The 24,633-nt window shown below is 32.3% G+C and overlaps 2 protein-coding genes across 2 annotated transcripts; both read left to right on the top strand.

Annotated features, from left to right (window-relative positions):
* Positions 1 to 62: 62 nt before the first annotated feature.
* On the top strand, positions 63 to 10,211 carry LOC129375764 (H-2 class I histocompatibility antigen, Q10 alpha chain-like). Its single transcript, XM_055055017.1, has 17 exons — positions 63 to 213; positions 1,494 to 1,766; positions 1,923 to 2,213; positions 2,503 to 2,787; positions 3,290 to 3,415; positions 4,605 to 4,631; positions 4,762 to 4,785; positions 4,923 to 4,964; positions 5,526 to 5,582; positions 5,722 to 5,754; positions 6,514 to 6,549; positions 6,946 to 6,981; positions 7,184 to 7,225; positions 8,104 to 8,160; positions 8,587 to 8,616; positions 9,059 to 9,094; positions 9,177 to 10,211. Exons 1-16 carry the CDS (start codon positions 159 to 161, stop codon positions 9,061 to 9,063), a joined length of 1,419 nt encoding a protein of 472 aa, XP_054910992.1. The 5' UTR covers positions 63 to 158; the 3' UTR covers positions 9,064 to 9,094; positions 9,177 to 10,211.
* Positions 10,212 to 11,368: 1,157 nt separating this feature from the next.
* On the top strand, positions 11,369 to 24,489 carry LOC129375960 (H-2 class I histocompatibility antigen, Q10 alpha chain-like). Its single transcript, XM_055055353.1, has 19 exons — positions 11,369 to 11,505; positions 13,101 to 13,373; positions 13,561 to 13,851; positions 14,183 to 14,467; positions 16,086 to 16,211; positions 16,907 to 16,936; positions 17,067 to 17,096; positions 17,698 to 17,748; positions 18,830 to 18,886; positions 19,346 to 19,402; positions 19,832 to 19,849; positions 19,970 to 19,999; positions 20,394 to 20,417; positions 21,389 to 21,445; positions 21,875 to 21,892; positions 22,014 to 22,043; positions 22,446 to 22,469; positions 23,074 to 23,109; positions 23,245 to 24,489. The coding sequence occupies exons 1-19, from the start codon at positions 11,451 to 11,453 to the stop codon at positions 23,250 to 23,252; spliced, it is 1,500 nt and encodes a 499-aa protein (XP_054911328.1). The 5' UTR covers positions 11,369 to 11,450; the 3' UTR covers positions 23,253 to 24,489.
* The last annotated feature ends 144 nt before the right edge of the window (positions 24,490 to 24,633 follow it).

Genomic DNA, 24,633 nt, shown 5'->3' with positions numbered 1-24,633 from the left:
GACGGTCCCTAAAGGCACAGCGGTGAATGAGTAAGAGGAGATCATGAAACAGAGAACCAGTCTGACAGGTGAGCTTTTGGAAAAACACGGAGAGGAGCTCCGTCCTACAGCCCAACATAAGTCGGTTCCTGACGAGCCGAACCTAATTTGGGTTCATAATGTCGCCCCTTGCCGTTTTGGTCCTTTTGGGGACTGGAATAGCCGTCAGCAGCGGTAAGTATTTTTCTTCTATTTTACTTTGACAATTTCAGGTGGATTTGTTAAAGCGAAAGTAAAACTGCTTGTTACATTTGTCTAACTCAATGTATTGTTCTATTAAACTTAAAATATGTTTGTTGATATTTAGCTGTGTTCATAATTCACATAGGATCACTCTTTGCCTTTGTTGTTATTAAATATTAAAATGTTAAGAATGCTGATGGTACATGGTTAATAATAGTCTGGAATTTCTGAAAGGTAAAAACTAAAGAAAAATAGTTAATGAGCTCTAATCTAAGACTGATCTAATAACGTTTTGCAATATGGAACATTAAGACAAGTAAAATGGTTATGGCAGTTTTGTCATGTACGAGACTAAAAAATATATACCGTATTTTATGGAGCGATTTATGTGTGGAAAACGCATCATTATATCATGTCACATATTATTTTCACACTAAATCGCAAGAGGGCGCTCTAGGCCTGTGTTATTCTGCCTTTGGAGTTAGCAGAGTTGTTTACAAGCGACATCGAGGGCGAAGATTTGATTTCGTATAGTGATTTGGTTTGGTAAACTTGTTAGCATGTTTTTATGCTATAATTATCTGAATAACTCTTAAAATGTCATGCTAACATACCAGGCACGTTCTCAGTTCTCTGTTCATGTGTCATGTAACGTTAGCATACCGTACAATTATTCGGCCTGTTGCCTCTTATTTTATTTTTATTGCCTTTCAAGATGACATTTCTGTTCTTGGTGTTGGATTTTATCAAATAAATTCCCCTAAAAATGCGACTTATACTCCAGTGCGGCTTATCTGTCTTTTTCTTCTTTATTATGCATTTCTTTTGGCTGGTGCAACTTATTGTCCGGAAAATACGGTACTTAAATCCAACAAATATCGTTCACCATTATATAAAATGTTCCAGGAAGGCATCGGTACTTTCCGATAGTTCCAGGTAACAGCATGAAGGTGCGGCAGTCTGGCTGAATGTGGACAGACAACATTACTGGGATAGTTTTGACATGAGTGGCATCAACACTAGGGTGTTTTTGTTAGTTTTTTTGTCCCAGCAGTATAGTACATATGTTTTACTTTTTTTCTCACCCTCTCTGAAAAAGTCAACTTTTTTTTTAACTACATAAAAAATATTCAGTATCATGAACGTCTAAACTCAAATTGAAAAAGGGCTTCATACCAGGAGCATTTTTATCCAGAGATTTTGACCCAAGTTTCACCTAAATAATAATTACAGGGTTTGCACAATTTTTTTTCCCGTCTTTTATCTTGCAGAAAAGCACTCTCTCACCTACATCTACACAGCCTTCTCCAAGCCAGTGAATCTCCCAGGGTTACATGAGTTCACTGCTATGGGTTTACTGGATAACAGTATGATTGACTACTATGACAGCAAGAACCAAATGAAAGTCCCCAAACAGAACTGGATGAAAGAGCATCTTGAACCAGAGTACTGGGAGAAAGGCACCCAGTCCAGAAAGAGCAAACAGCAATGGTTCAAGGTCAACATCGACATATTGATGAAAAGAATGAGACAGAATGACACAGGTAAGATCCAAGGAGATTTGGGATACCTACAATCAATAATCAAAGCATTAAAGTAATGACTACTGTGAACGATCATTGACAGAGGTCCAATGTAAATGTCAATATTCTTACGACAGCAACAAGATATAACAATTAATTCTCTAATGTTTCTTACAGACACACATATTCTCCAGTGGATGCACGGCTGCGAGGGTGAATCTCAGCCTGATGGCTCACTGAAGTTTGTCCGTGGGATGGACATGTACAACTATGATGGAAGCGACTTTCTGTCCTTTGACGATGACAGACAGGTTTGGGTTGCTCCCATTCATGCAGCAGAAGAAACCAAGAGGAAGTGGGATGAGGTCCAAGTGCTGAAGGAATACACCAAGGGCTACCTGGAGAAGGAGTGCATGGAATGGATGGCCAAGTTTAGAGACTTTGGGAAAGAGCAGCTTTTAAAAGCCAGTATGTATATATTTTCTTGCCTTTAATGTTTTGGTTTATTTTTTTTCCATATGCTTAGATTTGCTTAAAAATAATTTCCTGAACAAAGTCAAACAAAAATAAATCAGCTGTTTTGAAAACTTTTGGTGTACTTTTAAAGAGAAACTTTATAAACAAAAGGCCTTTTATGCTTCAATATACTTTAATTCTCATGAATGAAAGCATATGACTATAAAAAGATCATTGATTAAAATTTCTGCAATATATGTTGTCTATCCTGCAACAAGCTTTTCCATTTTTCTCTCACCAGGTCCACCAAAAGTGCATTTGTACACTCGTAAAGCCAAGTCTGAGACGAACACAATTTTGACGTGTCTGGCTACGGGTTTCTTACCAAAAGACATCACTCTGCAGATCAAAAGAGATGGACGTGTCCTGACTTTAGATGATGGGTTGGTGACCACTGGAGTTCGCCCAAATAATGACAACACATTCCAGAGAAGAGATCATGTAGAGATTTTGAAGTCTGACGTTTCCGTCTACACCTGTGAAGTTAATCATCCTGCCTCTAAAGTGCATGTTGAAGAGAAATGGGGTGAGAAACTTTTAGTTTCCCATCATTTGTGTATGAAACAAACTGTCTCATATATCAGTTTGTTTACTTAAAATCAAAGCAGTGTTGACAAAGTTCAATTTTAATCCGACACCCATCATATTAAATTATGTTTTAATATCAAGCTCATAAATTCCAATGACAGAAAATTCGGTCTTAGTGGGGAGCTGTGGTTGATCTGGTTGCTAAGTGCTACACTGCCTTTTAGGTGTTGTGATTGGTTGATAGAAGAAACAATCCATTTTACCTGCATTTTTTCTGTTGGTTTTCCACAATCTTCCCTGCTTAAGACACGCATAGGCTCAATAAAGTCATCTTCACCATTTCTACCAGTTTGTCATGTTATAAACTCTCTTAAGGGTTGAGGGGTTTTGTGATCGAAGATGGATTTCTTCTAGTCACAGCACCTACAATCTTACTTTAGATTGCATGTCTCATAATCTAAAAGTGAACTAAAATTAATATGAAGTTTGTTTTGTTTTAGATCACATTATTGTGGAAGACAATGAACATATGCCCATCATGATTGGTGCTGCTGTCACTGTTCTGATTGTGATTGTAGCCATTGGTGGGGCGCTTATTTTCCTTAAGATGAGGACAAAAAAACTTGGTAAGATTTTTTTTCCTCTTTATTCATTAAAGATCACTTATATACCTTTTGTTCCATAACTGGATGTTCATTAAGACAACAAATTAACTTTTAATAAAATATACTGAAATGACTAAAAGTCACAATTACAATTATTTAAACACACTTATACAGTGTTTCAGTTGAACAGAAAAAAGTATTTCAAGATTCTTTTTCAGGAACAGAGGTTGTTATTATTTTATTATGTACTTTATGAGATATCAGGTCATAATGAGTGGCTAAATAGTCCATCATTACATAGCAGACTAATTTCCATTATTCATGTAGTTTTTAATTTATACTGAGCTTTTTGATCCATTGAACTTCACCTCCATCAAAAAGTCGTTGTGCATAATACATAAGGTTTATCAAAAAAATCAAGAATTCATTTCTGGTTTTCGCAAGGAAAACTCTGGAAGCCAGCAGGTTATATTCATTCATTACATTTTATGAGTTATATGCAAGAATAATGTTCTTGCATATTGTACATTGATTTCATATTCAGCGAGTAGAAGAGCACATGATCAGTTCATGAGGCTGGTTAGATTTAAGATCATTTTCATGGGAAAGTCTGTTTTCAGATACAATATTAAATACACATGTTCCTCTACATGCCCTGTGTTTGCACGTATTTACAACATCAAGCAATGTATTTGCATTCACAGTTCTTCCTTTATACAACCACTGGTAGTTGTTAAAGTGATTGACTCTAACGGAAAAACTCTTGTCCACTTTCTGATTATTATTCCCAGCACTTACTCATGTTTAAATATACTTTGGGAAACAAAATATTTCATTTATGAAAATGTTTTCTTCTGATCTCTGGCTTAACATTCATCCCCTGGATTTCCCAACCATTGGAATGCACATACACACATTCCAGAAAATCAGCGTTATTATGCCATTAGTCTGTAGGTTTCATGTCTTCAATCATGTTTAAAGAAATATTATTATTGTTTAAAACCCTGGTAATCTAAAAAAAAAAAAAAAACAATGGTCATAGAGTTGTTTTATTTTTATTTAAAAGAATATATGTATTTATTTTAAAGCGTTATTTAAAACCATGAAGTTCTAAAGATATTTCTTATCAGGTGGTGATCATTAGGTTGGGGAATTTAATATACAAATAAATTGCTGTTAAATGTTTTAATAAATATTTCTGTATTAATAGATTGCCCTGAAGACTCCCCTCATTCAAGTAAGTGCTTTATTTCTTTGCAATGCATTTGTCAATCACTTTCACACTCTGTTTTAAGTACAAAAGTTTGTTCAGTTTTCTGAGCTGCTTATGAATAATGAGATATACTAACATATGTCTTTATTTTTAGGTCTACAGTCTGTAAACTCCTCCAGTAAGTCACATCTCATATATAGTGAAACAGTTTGGTTTATTGTGCATCTGCCTTAGCTTTGTAAGACACAGAGATTATGTCAAAGTTTTTACATGTGCAGGTGAAACTTGAATATTTATCTGTCTGCTTGTTTTCAGACTCAGATGAATCCATTAACATGAAGAAATCTGGAACTGGGTGTAAGTACTGCACACTTGCTGACAGATACAGCGTCAGTTATACATGAACCAAAAGTCATGTCTCTACCCTGCTCTGTTTAGTCTTGAATGCTGACACTAATCTCTATTTGGTCTAATTGATTATTCTAATAGAGTCTATTGCAGAATTTCTTGACTTGTCACAGAGCATCACAGTAGACAATGAAGCTCACAGTTAGTATAAATGTATTTTTTATTTGGAGTATTGAACAAAATCAAGTGAAATTTTGGTTGGTATGTTTAAAATAAAAGTGCCACAGAGTAAGAAGTGGGACAACAACAACAAAAAAAGATGGACACTGTTTTATCATCTTGTCTTGAGCGAAATGTAATTTGTTTTCTTCTCTCTTTTTTTCCATATTTTCTCAAGAATCTTTTGCTTCCTTCAAATTCTGAAATTAGCCTTTTGTTTCCATTACAAATTTTAATGTTTTAGACATACTATTCAAACTAAAAATTATTATTTTAAAATCTGAAGGAAAACAAAAAATTAGCAGTAGTGAGTTCAGTATTTACTGTATGTGCTCGAATCTTTCTATGTAGGTCAACCAGTTACTGGTGCAAGAACACCCGATGAGAAGAAGCCCCTCATAGATAGTGGTAAGTTATTTTTTCATTAAACTTTGTAAATTCAGCAGTACTATTCCATAAGACATTCAAAACCCTTTTCTGTCAGAAAGGAGACACTTATGGTTCTTAACTCATGTGCTTTTAAATGTATGTGTCTCTGTATCTGCAGACCCCAAAGGCGACCACACCAGCCAAAACAAGGGTATGTAGGATTTTTTTAATTGCTTATTTTATTTATGTATGATTCTACATTAGTGCAGTGTCTGTGAAAATTGTAGCAATGGGAATGTTTTCCCCAGATATTTATATTCAATACAGTATTGACATAATTTACTCAACCAATCAGAATACAATATCTGATATCTGCTAAATAAATCATAAATCATTAAATACATGTCAGTTGACCAGTCCTAGTGGTTCCTCGCAAGACATTATTACCCAACCGGCATGTTTGTTTAGTTGGGAAATGATGCTAGTTTATTCTAATGACCGCTGTAGATAAGCACAAGCTCCTCAGCAACCCTTAATGAATAACTGAAAATAGACAATAGATGGATGAAAATAATTAAAAAACCTGTTTAAAAAGATTGTCAAGCCGTTTGCTCTTCTTATACCTTATCTGTGCTTCTATGTGCAGACGTCACATCACCCCTCTTGAATGGAGGCAAAGATATATTTTTGCTTTTTTATGTATTTGAAATAATTTGTTTATATAACATTAGTTCTTCTCAGTAAAAGTAATGTAAGTGCATACTATAGGTAAAATATCAATGTAAAAGCTAAAATATATTAGTTGATGCAAATTTCCAGATGCTTTTAATTTAGGTTTTCCTTTGAGGATTCTAAAAATGTCAACTTAAAAAGCTATTCTTGTTGTTGAACAGCATATTTTCTAGATCATTAATGTTATTTGTCCTACATATGTTGAAGTCATCAATCATTTCAAACTGTTTCTTTACAGGAGGCAATGGTGGAGATGGAGACAACTGCAGCCAAGGTTTAATGATACTTATATCAATACAATAAAGATACATTTTTTGTGATCTTTCCTATCTGTTTCAAATATAAATCTGCTTCATCTAAATAAGACACCAAAACTTAATAATGGTAAAAAGATTTTTTTTTTCATGCTGGAATTTGTAAGAACCATTTATCTATTTACCTTTACAGCATATCGTATGTGAAAACTTTGCATTTACATCTGACTTGTAATTATGAATGCATGTTGTGGAAGAAAAGTCAAGACTTTACAAGCCTACCAAACTCTTGCACCAACATTTTTACTGGTGTTGCATATTGACACCAATTTGTGATTACAAATGAATCACACAATTGCAAGACCACAGACATTTAAATTTTGAATTTTTTTCAACATTTTCCTATGTGCTTGCAGAAAGTGGGATTTCATCCAAATCATCAAATGAAACTGGTAAGTACCGCTAAGATCCATATTAAGTATCACAGAAAAGAACTGTACCAGAAATCCTTGATGAGAGAGAATTGCTTGCATATATAGTGAAACAGTTTGGTTTATTGTGCATCTGCTTTAGCTTTGTAAGACACAGAAAATATGTCAAATTTTTTACATATACAGGTGAAACTTGATTATTTATTTGACTGCTTGTTTTCAGACTCAGATGAATCTATTAACATGAAGAACTCTGAAGCTGGGTGTAAGTACTGCACACTTGCTGACAGATATAGCATCAGTTATAGATGAATTTAATTAATTTTAATTTCTAAAACAACAGAAAACCTGCCTGACTTTTTGAAGGTGTAAACCAAAAGTCACATCTCTACCCTGCTCTGACTAGTCTTGAATGAGTCCATTGCAGAATAGATCACTTCTTGACTTGGCACAGAGCATCACAGTAGAAAAAGAAGCTCACAGTTAGGCAGTTAGCATAAATGTCTGTTTTTTTTTTTTTTTGAGCATTGAACAGAATCAAGTGAAATGTTTGCTGGTACGTTTAAAATAAAAACGCCACAGAGTAAGAAGTGGGACAACAAAAAAGATGGCCACCATTTTATCTTCTTGTCTTGAGTGCAATGTAATTTAAGTTGTTTGTTTTCTTCTCTCTTTTTTCCACATTTTCTCTAGAATATTTTGCTTCCTTCAAATTCTGAAATCAGCCTCTTGTTTTGATTGCAAATTTGAATGTTTTGAACATACTATTTAAACTAAAAATTATTAGCTTAGTTTTTTGTTGCTTTAATATAGTTTTAGTCAACCAGTGTGTACCACTGACCAACCAGTCTTTGCTTTGTGTTGGTCAGTGCTGGACACTTTAACATTTATGAAAACGTCATGTCCTGTAGGTTGTCTTATAGTTGCAACTCTGGTTCCAAGCAATTTGTGTAATCCTTTACCAACACTGACAGTTGTCCTGCCTCAAACGTTAGTCTCCTGTTGTAACATTACTAAACAAATGTAACTAATTAAATAAAAACAGATTTTACAATGGGAATACACCTAAAATGGCACATTAAAAAGAAATTTAGCTGTAGTGAATTTGGTATTTACTGTCTGTGCTTGAATATTTCTATGTAGGTGAACCAGTCACTGGTGCAAGCACACCTGATGAGAAGAAGCCCCTCATGGATAGAGGTACGTTTTCTTTTCATTAACCTTTTTAAATTAAGCACCATCATATGGTATTATTCCATAGCACATTCAAAACCATTTTCTGTCAGAAAAAAAACACATGTGCTTTTCAAACAGATTTACTTTAGCCTTTAATACACCAGTGGCTAAGTTTCATAATTTTGCTAAAATTTGAAAGATAAATATTTAGATACATATTACAAGTGTAAAAATTTCTACAACAATACTATTTATTTGCAAGGTTTTGACTCATTACACAAAGATTCCCAGAGTTCGCTCAGACCGCTTAAATCTCAGTATAAAAAGACAATGTCAGCTTTTTTTGCCACATTCCCTCTGCTTTCCAAATATAAGACCTGCATTTCCACTAAATAATGCAATTTATAAATATTTCTGTGTTGAATGTTTCAATTTTTTTTATATTTATAGATTCCTCTGCAGACAGTGCTTCTCATCCAAGTAAGTTATTTATTTCTTTGCCAATCCATTTATGAATCACCTTAGTACTCTGTAGAAAGTGTCAGGCAGATTAAGATGTTTAAATTTATTTCTATATAAAATTTCTTTTAAATCCCAAAGTGCAAAGCCCAGATTTTCATTGTATAAATAATGAGAGGGTTCTCAGAACTCACAGTAAGAATTTATTTTATTTTTTTTATTCAGAGTTGTTCAATCATGACAGATGTCCATTTTTTCCCTGCTTTGATCACTTGGGTATTAAAACTATATACCACTAAGACTTCCTCATAATAGAGTTGAGAATAGGATAGAAAATCACTTTTGTCATCACAGAGCAAGAAAAAGAAGCTCATAGATGAAATAGACAAGGCAAATATGTCTTATTTTCTTAAAAGTATTGAAGAAGTTGATTTAACAGAAACATATCTTGTATATTCTTTAGAATAAACCAATTCATCCCAAGACTCTGGTGCTGAGAGTAAGTAGCTTTACACAAATTGAAACTTTTGCTGTGCACATTTTGTATCATAAAATAATAAACATCTTTTTTTTTCCTGCAGATTTGTTTCCAAGTTCCAACAATCAGAGCGATGAAGAAAAGTCACACCAGTCTGACTAATTAGCTATTTCAGTCATTTGGAACCAAATTATAACATGGCAAAAGTATTGAGAAATAAGTTATGCTCCCAAGCAGATATATGAAATCTAACATATAAAATTATCTAAAGAATGAAAAAATAAGTTTTCTCATAAATATATTTAATCCATATTGCATCTGAGAACCTGTAGTAAACACTAGGGACAAAGTAGTCATATAGATGTCAATACCTAATTACAAAGAAGAATTGGAAAGATGAGTTTCAGGTTTTTGTCTTTTCAGTTGAGGACATGTTACACTGTGATGCATTAATGTAAAATATTTGTTTTTCTTCTGTCAAAGCTGCTAAAATCCCCCCAACAAAAGATATGGAATTATTCAAAAAAAGAGTTTGAAATAAAAAATAAAAAAAAAGACTGTGAGACTTCAAAATAAGAAAAAATACATTAATGTGAGTTGTTTTGGAGACCTCTAATAAATCAAACTCACAATTTGAAAGTATTTTGAGTTTGATAACCAGATCATGTTTGTTACAAGATTACACATGCTATTTGTGGTAATCTATGAATAAGGGGAATTTAGTTATTCTCTTTTGGATCTACTTCATGGATGTTTTTGATTACCTTTTGAACTCTGTTTTGCATTATTGCTTTAAAAGTTTTTACTTGTATTTTGGGACTTGCAGGGCTTTTAATGGCTAAATATTGTGTACTGTATTTGCACTGGTGGTACAAAGATTGATTTTTTTTTCTTTATCTAATTGTAGCATTATGAGCAAAGACGAAGTATTTGCAACTTTTCTCGAATGTTCGAATCAAGTTATGTGTGCAACTAGATGTTTACATAGAATCTTTGCAGTCTCTCTTAAATCATCATATTGTTATGTTTGCTATTCATTGGTCTGTTGAGATTTTTTTCAAATGATTAAGACTTCAAAAAGAAAATGTACCTTCATGTAACTGTGTTTTCTATCTGAATAAAACAAAGAATTCTTTAAGTTGGTTTTTTTATTATGCAAATTTATTTTTACCCAATGAACTGTCACTGAAATATATTTCTGCAGTAGTTTTCTTCATTCCATCCAGATTATTTACAATTGAGAAGGTTTGTAGTTTATGTGAAAAGATCTTTAGAATTTTTTTTAAAAGGGGCTTAGATGCATCAGGAAAAGTTTTACATTACACAAAGATTCCCAGAGTTCTCTCAGACCGCTTAAATCTCAGTATAAAAATTACTGCCAATGTGTCTTAACTTGAGAGCGATTCTGTCTCCATTTCAGTTCAGTCTGAAATGGAGAGATGACAGAATTTCTCATCTTAGAGAGGAAGTGTATTTTACCCGGTCGCTAGGTGTGACACCGTCTTTTGGTTCCTCTTCTATCTTATTTACTGCCACCATCTGCTTAGAAGTGTGTATCAAATATCTTCCCAAAACATCTCGTCATCCTGTCATACAAAGTAGTCTGTCTAAAAAATAGAAAATGGCCTGGTAATTTTTACTTTTTGCAACTTAAATAAATCTATAAGGTCTATTTTGGCAGTGATTGGTTGATCTACTAAACAAAGTAAGAGACCAAAAAACCCGATACACCCCAGTAATCAGTCAATAAAAATTTAGCAATGAGACCCAAGTTAAGAAAAGTTATGATGGGTTGATAAACTGCAAAATGCATTATTTGTACAGATTCAACATCTGATTTTAACTTGATTAAATATAGACTATAAGTATTTTTTTTCAAAATCTGTTTTATTTGAATTGGATTAGCTCTTATTTATTTATTTTTTTGCGATTTGGCTTTTTTGTGGTCCCATCTAATTATGTTTTTATGGATATTTTTTTAAGTAATTTCTATATAAAAAAAATAAAATAATTTTATGTTACAGTTTGGATGTATCATTGTAATTTGTAAAATATGTTTCAACACAAAACCTTGGATTCTTAAAAAATATATATTATTTATGATAATAAATATAAAAATTATTAATGAAATATGTTTATTTGTTTTGTAATTTTATGGTGGTTGGAAAGTTTGTGTCTTTTAAAAAGAAAGTCAAAAGTTCTCTAATTTATGACTATGTACTGAAGGCACATAGGCAAATGATTAACAGGAATACACCATAAAACACAGAGGACATTCTAACAAATCAGCTTTTGTAACAGACACAGAAAGGAGCGCCGTCGAACAGCCAAACATAAGAGCTTCTCCAGGAAGAGTGGAACCTACTTTGGGTTCAGAATGTCGCTCCTGGCTGTTTTGGTCCTTTTGGGGACTTTAATGACAGTGAACAGCGGTAAGTTAGAGGAGTTTTTGTGTTGGTTTTTTTATTTTGTTTTGTTTTTTTGACGATTTTAAGTTTATTTTTAAAAGTGAAAGCAAAAATGTGACATTTGTCTTAGTAACTGATTGTATGTGCTATTACATTTCTAAGAATGGTTGTTAAGATTTACCAATATCGATGTAGTTAATAAAATAGAAACCTGATACAGTGGAGAAAGGTGGAGCATCTCAGGTGACTAAGAAATTCACCTAAATTCCACCTTTTGTGCTTGTTAAAAACAGAAGTCTTAAGAATGCTGATAGCGGATGATTAATGAAACAAATCTAGAATTTCTAAAAAGGTGAAAATCTAAAACAAAAATCATTGAGCTCTCACCTTTGATTGGGTCTAAATGTAATAGACTGAGTGGTAACCAAGGGTCCAAAGTGCAGACTGTAAAAATGTGATAGCCCTCATAAAGTTATTGTGGCTTTGGCATATTTTTTCTATATTTTATATCTTTGTCTTTTATGAAAAAGCCCACATTCCTCCACTATGGAGTCCTGTGCAATATAAAGGGTATTTTACTTCCCAACCAGTTAGATAACACAACAAATGGTGAGGGGAGAACACAATTACTAAATGATGTTTGTCAGTTGTGACGGTGTGACACTCATATAGTTGCAATAACAGAATAAATATGATAAGACGTTATAAGTGACCTTTGTTACTTGTCCTCTCCTGGTTTTTTATTGTCTCGAGAAGAAAGATAAGTTTAATAAATCTGTAAAGTGTGTCCAAATACTGAATTGAAAGTACATCACATTGAAAATTTCTTTAAACCAGCATCATAGGATCTGACTTTAGACAGTTTATTTAAGTTGATTTAAAGTGTAGAGTGGACAAGTTTTCTGCCATAGTGAGATCTCTTGAAGTCTAAAGATCTGAATATTTTTGGTATCGCTCACCTTTTTCTTACTAAGTAAGGTGGCTCTATTGTTTATTTCTAACAAAGGTTCAGAGGTAGGTTTATTTATTTTCTTAAGAAAATATTTCCCCCATGACACCAGGGCCGCATTTCAGAAATCAGGGTTAACAAGCCCTGATAAGAAGGTTAAAAAAAATAATTTGTGTGATTTGTTTTCTGTTGCTCTAAATAATCTATTTCCAGTGATTGTGTCGTTGACCCCTGTTTTGACCAGTTTACAATTATGAAGCATCTATGAAATGGTCTAACTTTGGTACAAAACAACTAGAGACAACCAACACAGCAAAATGTGATGTTAAAGGAAACTAAATAAGAAAAACCAGATATTTGTCAGAGCATTATGTAAAGTAAGAAATGATGAGACTTATGATCTCGCATGATTTAAGAACGTTTTTACGATAAAGCAACAACAATTCGCTGTTTCACAAATAATATAATTTAATGTCAGTATGTTAAAAATATATTTTGATAAAGTGTTTAGTTAGAAATTGAATTTGTCTAAAACAGACTTGACCATAATAAAATGGCAAGAGCATTTTGTACACATGTTTTAGCCTAAATATTGTCATTTCAAAAAGGCTTGCACAGTAATAAGTAGTCACTGATGTTATAAAAGTAATTTCCATCCTTTGTCTTACAGAAAAGCACTCCCTCACCTACATCTACACGGCCTTCTCCAAACCTGTGGATCTGCCAGGGCTCCATGAGTTCACTGCCATGGGTTTACTGGACAACCGGATGATTGACTACTATGACAGTGACAACCAAAAAAAAGTTCCTAAAGAGGACTGGATGGAAAAATATCTTGAACCAGAGTACTGGGAGAAAGGCACCCAGTCCAGAAAGAGCAAACAGCAATGGTTCAAGGTCAACATCGACATATTGATGAAACGAATGAGACAGAATGACACAGGTAAGATCCAAGGAGATTAGGATACCTAAAGTCATTGATAAAAATACTAAAATAATGTTTTCTGCCGACTATGAATGATACATGTCCAATCTAAACATCAAGATTACACTTAATTTATTCTCTTCATATTTTCTTGCATGTGAAATCTTTTATTTTTTTCGCTTATTTTTTTTTTCTTTTCTTTCAGACACTCATATTCTTCAGTGGATGCACGGCTGTGAGGGTGAAACTCAACCTGATGGGAAAATGAAGTTTGTCCGTGGGATGGACATGTACAACTATGACGGAAGCGACTTTCTGTCCTTTGACGATGACAGACAGGTTTGGGTTGCTCCCATTCATGCAGCAGAAGAAACCAAGAGGAAGTGGGATGAGGTCCAGGTGCTGAAGGAATACACCAAGGGCTACCTGGAGAAGGAGTGCATGGAATGGATGACCAAGTTTAGAGACTTTGGGAGAGAACAGCTTTCAAAAGCCGGTATATGTAACATAAAAATTTGGTTTAATGCTGCTCAGAGTTCTTCAATATTCTTCATATAGTTTGATCAAAATAGTGAATTCATTCAGTTTTTGAGACCACAAAATGTATTTTTTCTTTTCTACTAAATCCAAGCATTTGTCTAAAGATCTGTAGGTGTATATTTAAAGTACAAAGATGTTTGTAAGATTCCTTTGTCAAATAAATGTAGCATTTGTTTCTCTTCAGAAAGGATTTGCTTTTAAATACAGCTAAATTGATAAAATATGGAAAAGTTCAAATGATTTGAATTGTTTCCCTGCTAATGCCGTGTTTCATTTTCTCTTTAAAGCTCCACCTGAAGTCCACTTCTTCTCACGAAAGGCCAACATTGAACAAAACATCATCTTGACGTGTATGGCTACAGGCTTCTATCCTCCTGAAATTATCCTAGAGATCAAAAGAGAAGGACGTGTCCTGACTAAAGATGATGGGTTGATGACCTCTGGAGTTCGGCCAAATCATGACAATACCTTCCAGAGAAGAGATCATGTAGAGATTTTGAAGTCTGATGTTTCTGCCTACACCTGTGAAGTCCATCATCTTGCCTCTAAAATACACATTGTAAAGATATGGGGTGAGTAACTATTAGTTGTACTTCACATACATCAAAGTTGATTTATTTAATTTCAAATGAGAGTTGTTGGCTGGTTGATCTAGTTCAATTGTCATTCAACACCCAGCGTACAAATGCATTGCCACTGTATTAGCTTGCAGCAAATAAGAGGATTTGTTAAGTCATACCAAAAATTAAAACATACATAAGTAGATTAACAATAAAGGCCAGGCTTTTTAGATAGATATTCTGGGTGACCAGCTGGCTTTATTTGTTCCTATAGGCTCTATAGGAACAAACCAATTTCCTAATACAGTACTGTCAGCAGGCATGTACATAAAAATACATTTACAATGACATAAACACCTTTGACCGCTCAGTAATTTATAATCCCTTTTGACCGTCTATTGATTTAGACACTTGCAGTATGAAAGAAAATGTCCTGTTTCTTGAAAATAAAGGACAATACTAATATAGGTTTATGCTTATTTGCAATGAAAGACAAACTGCATTACAACACAATGTTGATTGTACTAAAAATATTTTCCACCTCAGAAAGACGTGGGAAACTATAGTGATATGTTGTTCATATCACTAGAGTGAAAATAACCATAACTATAGTGATATGCAATCCATTTGAATATGGGTGTAGATGAGGCTTGTTTGTCAGATTAAAGGTACGTTTTGAAAATGAAAAAACTTTAAGCAGGCATTGGACATATTTCTCAACATTTCTCTATTGACATTTGTTTCACTGATCTGAAACAGTAGTCCAATCTTAAATATCATGTTTTGCTTTGAAAATAATCATACCATACAGAAAATCATATTTATCCGAAACAGGCTTGAAAAATGAGGGTGGAAACTGTATAATGTTTCGCTCAATAAATTGAGATACTAAAATAAATATTTAAAAAATATAGTAATTTATAAAATGTAACTATATCAATATATTGTTGTAAAAGTACATCAAAGTTATTAAAAAAATACATTTTCCCCAAACTCTTTGGAATATGTTTTTTTAGGGCTTTTTTTATGGCTGCCATTTTGCCATGCCTCTCTCTCGTTGTTGAATCTTGAACACTGACTATCTGACACCTTCAGTGTTTTACAAGTTTGGAGTTTGTTTGTGTCTCATAGATGCATTGTCCATTCGCTTTTAGAGTAATTTTGACAAGTCAGACACTCCTGAGAAGATTCAACCTTATTTCATGGCTTAACAGGGATTTGTAATTTTTCCCTGACTGATTAACGTCACAGAACTTTTCTAAAGCATATCAAAGCATGATAGTTTGATTTTTAAAAATATAGATTTTTGTCTTGTTTGTTTTGTTTTTTAGTTTCTATCTCAGTGATCACTTGACTGTGCAAATTTGGGAGTGAAGTGTGGCTAAAGAAATTGATTTCCATTATCCAGAGCAAGTGAAAATAACATTTGTTTGATCACCTGAAACATTTAAATATGAGAGAAGACAATGATAGAATAGAAAAGGGAAAAATATGCTTTTTCTTTTGCAGCACTGTAAGTTATTTTTTTAATAATTCATAAACATCTGAAGTTCAAGTGGTCCAATATAAAATTCCACACATGACTTTTATATTGAAAGTGAACTAAAACTACTATGATTTTTTTTTGTAGAAAACCATTTTGTAGAAAACAAAGGAAATATGGAGCTCATCATCGGTGCTTCTGTTTCTCTCGGGATTGTGGTCGTGGCCGTTGCTGTGACACTTGTTGTCCTTAAGCTGAAGACAAACCGACTTGGTAAGATTATTTTACCGTCTATTGGAAATATACAGTTGATACCTCCTTACATTCCTGTTGTTAACTACATTTCATCTCTTATCCATTTAGGATAAAATAACTGATGATAATTTTTAATCAAAAAGTGTAAAAAGTCATTGTTAAAGTGTAATGAATCTCAGATTTACACCAATATACACTCTTTCAATTATACAAATAAATAGGTCTATTAAATTTGTTCTTTTCAGGTACAGAGGTCTCTATTCTTTTATGATTAACTAAATGAGGTATCAAAAGTCAAAGTAAATGGTTGAACAAGTGCATCATCAATATGTTTTTTTTTTCAAGATAGCATATATACTGAGGTTTTAGATCAATTCAAATATTCAAATATTCAAATATTGATAATATTCCAAATTTATCAAGAATCTAAGAAGTCCAGGATAATACTCATTTCTTTTTTTTTTTTTTTTTTTACCAGAAAACCTTGAAAGCCTCCCAATCATTGTCATGTGTATAGTTGATTATTTTACTTAAATAATATAACCCCGAATCTTCGTTTGGGTCAACCATAAACACTGAACTGGAGATTGTAGCATGATTAGCAGTGATCAGAATGTCTTGTCAAAAGTGTTAAAACATTTCTAGTATTGAAGAAAATGAAATGCAGATATTTTGTTTTGAATGTTTTAACAAATATGTGTCTTCATTATTAGATTGTGATGAAGAAAATTCTCCTCATTCAAGTAAGTACTTAATATCAATGCAGTTGTCAGTCAACTTAGTAGTCTTTTTCAAGCATATTACAATGTTTTTCTGCAAATACTGAGTTGTTCATTGTTCTAAAGATAAACCATTATATGTCTTTATTTGAAGGCTTAGATTCTTTGGCCACCTCTGGATCTGGTAAGTCACACCCATTTATTTCTTCACACTGAAAAATGTTCTGTCTGCAATTTTCTATAAAGCCTTAAGTGTTAACCATAGTCTCATGTACTTTGAGGTAAATATCTGTCTGATATAAAAGGGTACTCAAGAAACAAAGTGACTTTTTTTAATCAGAGCCATTTAAGATGACAAACATTCATTTATTCCTAGACTCTGCTCTGATTAATCTTAAGTGTTGAAACAAATTTCTGTTTGGTCAAATTTATTCTAATAGAGTCCATTGCAAGATAGATCATTTCTAGACTTGTCACAGAGCATCATGAGCTCCTTTTTTCTTAAAAGTAAAACTGTAGATTAAGGATATGTTAAAGCATATCAGAATTGGTCATTTGAAAATGTTCATCAGTATGTTCAAAAATAAATACAGCACTTTGCAATAAGTCTGACAAATGAAATAATTTTAACTTTATGTCTTGTGTATATCAGTCCATGCAGACAGTAACTCTGGCAAGGAAACTCAGTCTTTCAACAGTGGAAATTTTTAATGATGTTAAGATAAAATATATCAAATAAATTTTAGGACATGAATCCTGCTGTTTATAATTAATATTTGTTGCAGATGAAAAAGCCAAAGATGTAAAATCAGCTGAGAAAGCTAATCTGCTGCAAAGTAAGTGATACTTTCTGTTATATAAATTTTGGTTATTTATGCCAAATAAATTCACAAATCATTGCAGAGTTAAAATATTTTCAAATTCTGATTGGTCCAGTTATGTTTTCTTGAAATTAAGAAAAATACTTTCGTAATTTCTAAAGGCCAAATGTCAAGTATAGGATGCAGTTTTGACATTCTATGTACTTTAAATATGTATTTAATGTATATATTTTAAGTACATTTAAACAAAATATGGATTTTAAATTAAATACATTTCTAGAGCCATATTTTTGTCTTAGCCATAAATATTGTTATCTTGACGTCTCAGTTTGTATTCTTTTTTGATTTAGTTTAATTTCAGTCACCTAATGTTTACTAAATGTTAGCATGTCAAGGAGAGTAAATCATCATCTTTGTGACGGAGACTTTTCATGTGCAGCATTTATGCAAATTTCTCATATATATAGTCAGTCATAAGGTTGCAAAAGATTTTCCCAAGAAATTTGTTAACATCCTTAAAATTTGTGGCAGCCTCCTGTCAATCACATTATATATGCTACAGTTTTACATGCACAGAAACATATTTTATGTTATATTTGAGCTCTCTATTACCAACACACAATAACAACTTTCATCAAAATACACTACATCTCAACAATTATATTTAATTTCTTTCTTTTAAACTAGACATTTTTGGGATATTTTTGTAATGTAACTGTTTTGCAGAATTAACCCATTGCTCATTATATGTGGGTAGATATTGCAGTTTTCTCCCCCCTATAACACATTTAAGTTATGTTATTTTCAGGCAAATGTGAATTATTCCTAATGTTTTATCTGGTGTAATAAATGTTTAACTATATAGCTGATAGTTTGACAACAGTCTTATCCAAAAAACAAAAAAAAGTGCCTTGTGAAATTATTGAACAAGTTGGATCAAATTACTGTTAAACTGATTGCACACTTGGAATGCATCTAACATAACAGAAGAAAAAGATATGTTTCTGTTGTTGAGATATTATGTTACATATATTCAAAAACAGGTAACAGTAGCGAGTTCTGTATTTACTGTCAGTGTTTGAATCATTTTGTGCAGATGAACCAGTCCATGACATAAAGAAACCTGATGAGAACAAGCCCCTTCTTGATGCTGGTAAGATTTCTTTCCAGTACTCTTTTCAAATTTAGAACATTCATTCATACAGTACTATCATTAAAGCAGGAGATGCAAATTCATGCATGATGAAATGTGTTTTCCTCTATAATTATCAACACACACATTAGTATTGTTATTTTAATAACACTGATTTTGACACATTTTTATTCTTTTTTGGGATTCTATTTAAGGCCTGGTCATTACCTTCAATCATCCTCCACTACTTGTTTGACTGAGTAGTGGAGGATGATTGTTTACAGCGTAGGCGATTTCCTATAAGCTTCTTATTGTCAACCTGGCACATGTGATACATCATGGACAAATGTTAGCAAAAATTTTAATACCTGAAAACAGTCCAAAAATGAATACATCTGTTAAAGTATAATAGTTTATTAATTCAAAACCAGATAACAGCAGTTCTGTATTTACTGTCTATGCTTGAATCTTTGTGTGTAGATCAACCAGTCACCGATATAAAAACACCAGATGAGAATCATAAACTTCTCAATGGTGGTAAGTTTTCTTTACCTATTTAAATATACTTTTTGAATTTCAGAAAATTCATACCCTAATATTTCTTAATACATGCATACATGGTTATTCTCTGTTAGATGGGACACATTCTAATGGTTCTTAACCAATATGCTTTCATACTCATTTATCTTTTTCCCCAAATATCTGTATGTAGGTTTAAAAACTTGGCTAAAATTTGAATGATGAATATTTTGATTCAGATTAGGAGTTTGATCAAACTATGTAATCAGTGATTTCAAGAAAAATATTTTTGCAAGGATTTTGCCATCTATCATGCCATTTGCTTTTTAACATTTTGTGCCACATTCTCTTTTCTTTACTAATATCAAATCTACATTTTTATTGTATTAGTTGATCAGTTTATTGTTAAATGTTATAAAAACTGTTTTTTGTTTCTCTGCCCTAAAGATTCATCCTCCAATCCAAGTAAGTACTTTTGATCTTGCTATACTTTTGTCAGTCACCTTAGTCACACATTGAAAGTATAAATATCAGGTTTACTGTTTATAAGTATAAAGATTTACCAACATGTGTTTCTATTTGTAGGTCTGGATTCTGCGATCACCTCTGGTTCAGGTATGTTACACCCATTCATTTTCCAAACTTTCAAAAATGTTCTGTCTTCAGTTTCAAGCTTGAGTGTGTAAAATTGCAGGTTGTGGTTATGAAATGCCTGATGAAAAATTGTTGAGCTAATTACTTATTATACATTTATCTTTTTTCCCCAAATGTTCTTGTTCACTTAGTTAGTTTTAAATATGGATCAGGAAACCTAAAATAGTTTATCAAAATGCAAAAGTTGATGAAAAGTTATCCTTCTTATGTCTGAAATTAGGTTTGACAAAAATTTACTGAATACATATTTTCATGTATATTAAATGTATTATGAAACTGATTATTCACAAATTTTATTGAAAGGAATTTTTTTTTACAAGATTTTCCTCTAAAACTTTGTTTTTTGTACTAATAGATTCCACAGACTCCTCTGGAGCAGGTAAGTCACATCTATTGATTTTCAAATCTTTAAGATTGTAATATTTTAAATTCCTTATAAACCCCACAGCGTAAACTTTAGAGTCCCACAGAATTTAATGTCTCGTATAACAGGGTTTTCATGAACCTCAGTTACATTTTTTTAGATGCTCACTTATTCCTCAGCCTGCTCTGTTTAGTCTTAAGATCAAAAACTAATCTCTGTTTGGTCAAATTGAGTATTCTGATAGAGTTCATTGCAGGGTAGATAATTGCTGGACTCGTCACTAAACATCATCCTAGAAAAAGAAGTTCAGAAGCTGCATTTCCATTGATCATATAGTTGCGCAAATGCTAATTATGAATATAAATTTGCTGAATAGAAACACGCCACTGTAAAGAAAAACAACATGCTTCTCAATGAAAGGTTTTTGTACTATGATGTGATTCAACCATATCAAAATAGATAGTAAATATTCTTTAGTTTTACCGAATTTTAATTTTGTTTTAGATTCTTTTCAAGGTCTGGTCATTGCCTTCATATGCATTTCCTCGGGGGAAAAAAAATAAAATCTCGCCCCCAGCACAGTTTGGGTTCTGTCTCAGGTCAATTTTTCACTGAAACAAACAGCGAACAAGAGGATAAAATGAAGACAATAATGTTTTAGAATTGTAGTCTGTCTATAGATTTAGCAATGGCAGCGGAGGAAGTGAAAAATGTTGTTCAGTTCATATCGGTGACGCTTCCAAGCATTGAATTAAAATGAACAGCCGCCTCGTTGGACTCAGCAGGGGAGGATGATTGTTTACAGCGCATTCGATTTCCTATAAGCTTCTTATTGTCAACCTGGCACATTATATATGTCATGGGCAAATGTTAGCAAAAAATGTAATACCTGAACACAGTCCAAAAATGAATGATGATATATTCATAAAAAAAACAGATAACAGCAGTTCTGTATTTAATGTCTATGCTTGAATCTTTGTGTGTAGATCAAAAAGTCACCGATATAAATACACCAGATGAGAATCATAAACTTCTCAATGGTGGTAAGTTTTCTTTACCTATTTAAATATACTTTTTTAATTTCAGAAAATTCATACCCTAATATTTCTTAATACATGCATACATGGTTATTCTCTGTTAGATGGGACACATTCTAATGGTTCTTAACCAATACGCTTTCATACTCATTTATCTTTTTCCCCCAAATATCTGTATGTAGGTTTATAAACTTGGCTAAAATTTGAATGATGAATATTTTGATTCAGATTAGGAGTTTGATCAAACTATGTAATCAGTGATTTCAAGAAAAATATTTTTGCAAGGATTTGCCATCTATCATGCCATTTGCTTTTTAACATTTTGTGCCACATTCTCTTTTCTTTACTAATATCATATCTACATTTTTATTGTATTAGTTGATCAGTTTATTGTTAAATGTTATAAAAACTGTTTTTTGTTTCTCTGCCCTAAAGATTCATCCTCCAATCCAAGTAAGTACTTTTGATCTTTGCTATACTTTTGTCAGTCACCTTAGTCACACATTGAAAGTATAAATATCAGGTATACTGTTTATAAGTATAAAGATTTACCAACATGTGTTTCTATTTGTAGGTCTGGATTCTGCGATCACCTCTGGTTCAGGTATGTTACACCCATTCATTTTCCAAACTTTCAAAAACGTTCTGTCTTCAGTTTCAAGCTTGAGTGTGTAAAATTGCAGGTTGTGGATATGAAATGCCTGATGAAAAATTGTTGAGCTAATTACTTATTATACATTTATCTTTTTTCCCCAAATGTTCTTGTTCACTTAGTTAGTTTTAAATATGAATCAGGAAACCTAAAATAGTTTATCAAAATGCAAAAGTTGATGAAAAGTTATCCTTCTTATGTCTGAAATTAGGTTTGACAAAAATTTACTGAATACATATTTTCATGTATATTAAATGTATTATGAAACTGATCATTCACTAATTTTAGTGAAAGGAATATTTTTATTTTTTTTTACAAGATTTTCCTCTAAAACTTTGTTTTTTGTATTAATAGATTCCACAGACTCCTCTGGAACAGGTAAGTCACATCCATTGATTTTCAAATCTTTAAAATTGTAAACTTTAGAGTCCCACAGAATTTAATGTCTCGTATAACTGGGTTTTCATGAACCTCAGTAACATTTTTTAGATGCTCACGTATTCCTCAGCCTGCTCTGTTTAGTCTTAAGTACAAAAACTAATCTCTGTTTGGTCTAATTGAGTATTCTGGTAAAATGTGCTACATCTAGCAAGATTATTTGTACAGCTTTGTTTATGAAGTTACATTCTAAAAGCTGTTCTTGTCTACAAGGTTTATTCTGCTAATAAACCTTGTAGACAAGATATTATCTGCTTTTACATGAAAAAAAAACATTTAAGACGTGAGGTTTCATTAGACTTTCTTTTTTCAACACTTTTTTTATGAGCATTCAAATATCTTAACCTATTATCTTGCCTATAAAGCATAATGTTGATTAATACCATGTTCACTCATTCTTTGTCCTTGAATGAGTGAACATTCAAGGACAAAGAATGTCCTTGAATGTTTATTAGGTTTATTCTGCTAATAAACCTTGTAGACAAGAACAGTTTTATGCACATTTCCATGTCCAGAAGTTGAACATATTCTTTGTATATTTTAGGACGATCACTTCCATCCCAAGATTCTGGTGCTCAGTGTAAGTAGCTTCACACTTAGAATGTTTGCTCTGCATTTCAATACAATATTTTTGCAAACTATATGAAGTGCAAGCTTGATATGTTTGCTATGTTCACTGTTTTGTTTAAAAAATTTAATTTTTTTACTTCTGCAGTGGGCTGATCTACTACCAGCAGAGAAAGCGAGTGACTCAAGTCTGAGTAAATTAGCTATCTTCATCACTTGGAAGCAGATTTACCTGATTGCATAAAACAATTATCACAAGATTTGTACCCGATAGTCCCAATTCAAAAGACAAAAATTTTTTTAAACTTGTTGAAATGGAGACAAGTTGTTTTTTACTTTTTTTCAAAATAAATCTGAAATAAGTCTTGTTTCCCAGTGGATCTATGAAATATGTAGAAAGGTTTTCTTTACATTCTTCATAAAAGCAGTAAATGTGTATTTGGAAAACTCAGAGAAAGCTTTGAACACACAAGTCATCCAGCGATTTGTAAAGATACCGATACCTAATTAGAAATGGAAGAATTGGACAGGTGAATATATTTACATTTTTGTCTGATCAATTGGACATCTTCATAATATTAGCAAGTGGTGGGATGAAGGTTTTCCACTTTTATGTATTAATATAAGATTTCTTCTTTTCCACCTATCAAATTTACTAAAACTATTGAACAAAAGATTGCAATTATTTAAAACAAATTCTAGAAATCAAAAATAGCCTGAAAGACTTCATTTGTTGTATACTTCTAATAAACGAAACTCACGATGTGAACATATTTTAGATTAGCCAAGTAATATGTAGTAGTATGCAGATTTACAATACATATGCTATTTGCACTCAACTGTGTATTAAGGGACTTTAGTTCTTTTCAAAATTATTTGGATCTTTACAATGTTGAAACAAGTTATTTTTCACAGATGTATTCTTTTGAACACCTGCTTTAATGAGTTGATTATTTTCTTAATTTTTCTAACTTTTTATGGTCTCCAATGTTAATGGAATACAAGATTGCTTGATTAAAAGATTTTGGTTTAGTTTTGTGGGACTTTGTTGGGCTTTCTTTCTTTTTATTTGCCTTGCTTTAAAGTTGTATAATAAATGATACATTTTTTCTAATGTAATTTGCTCTTGTGGTACAAAGATTACCAAGCATATTTTATTGCTGAATGGTAAGATTGTGAGTAAAATGTTAACAAGCACATTCTTTCAAACAATTAAATCATGGAACAAAATGTTTACAAATTTTACCATATGACCTATATATTCATGTCTTTACATGTTTTTTGTTCACTTTTGTGAGAGAACTTTTTCAAAAGATTAAGACTTAACCCTAAACTGTACTGAATACTGAAACCTCTGTTTTTGTTTCTCATTGAATAAATCAAATGATTAAGAGTTGTTCATTTTTTATGATGCAAGTTCATGTTTACCTGAAATATATTACTGTAGGTTTTCATCAACCTGTCCAGTTTTCTTTAGAAAGGAGAAGGTGTTTTTGTTTTGTTTTTTAGCTAATGTCAAGAAGGTGTTTTTAGAATC

Source organism: Poeciliopsis prolifica, unplaced genomic scaffold (genome assembly GCF_027474105.1).
Source record: "Poeciliopsis prolifica strain line A6 unplaced genomic scaffold, Auburn_PproV2 SCAFFOLD041, whole genome shotgun sequence".
Classification (NCBI taxonomy): Eukaryota; Metazoa; Chordata; class Actinopteri; order Cyprinodontiformes; family Poeciliidae; genus Poeciliopsis; species Poeciliopsis prolifica.
The sequence above is the reverse complement of the archived record's forward strand: the minus strand, read 5'-3'. Positions and strand labels throughout refer to the sequence as shown.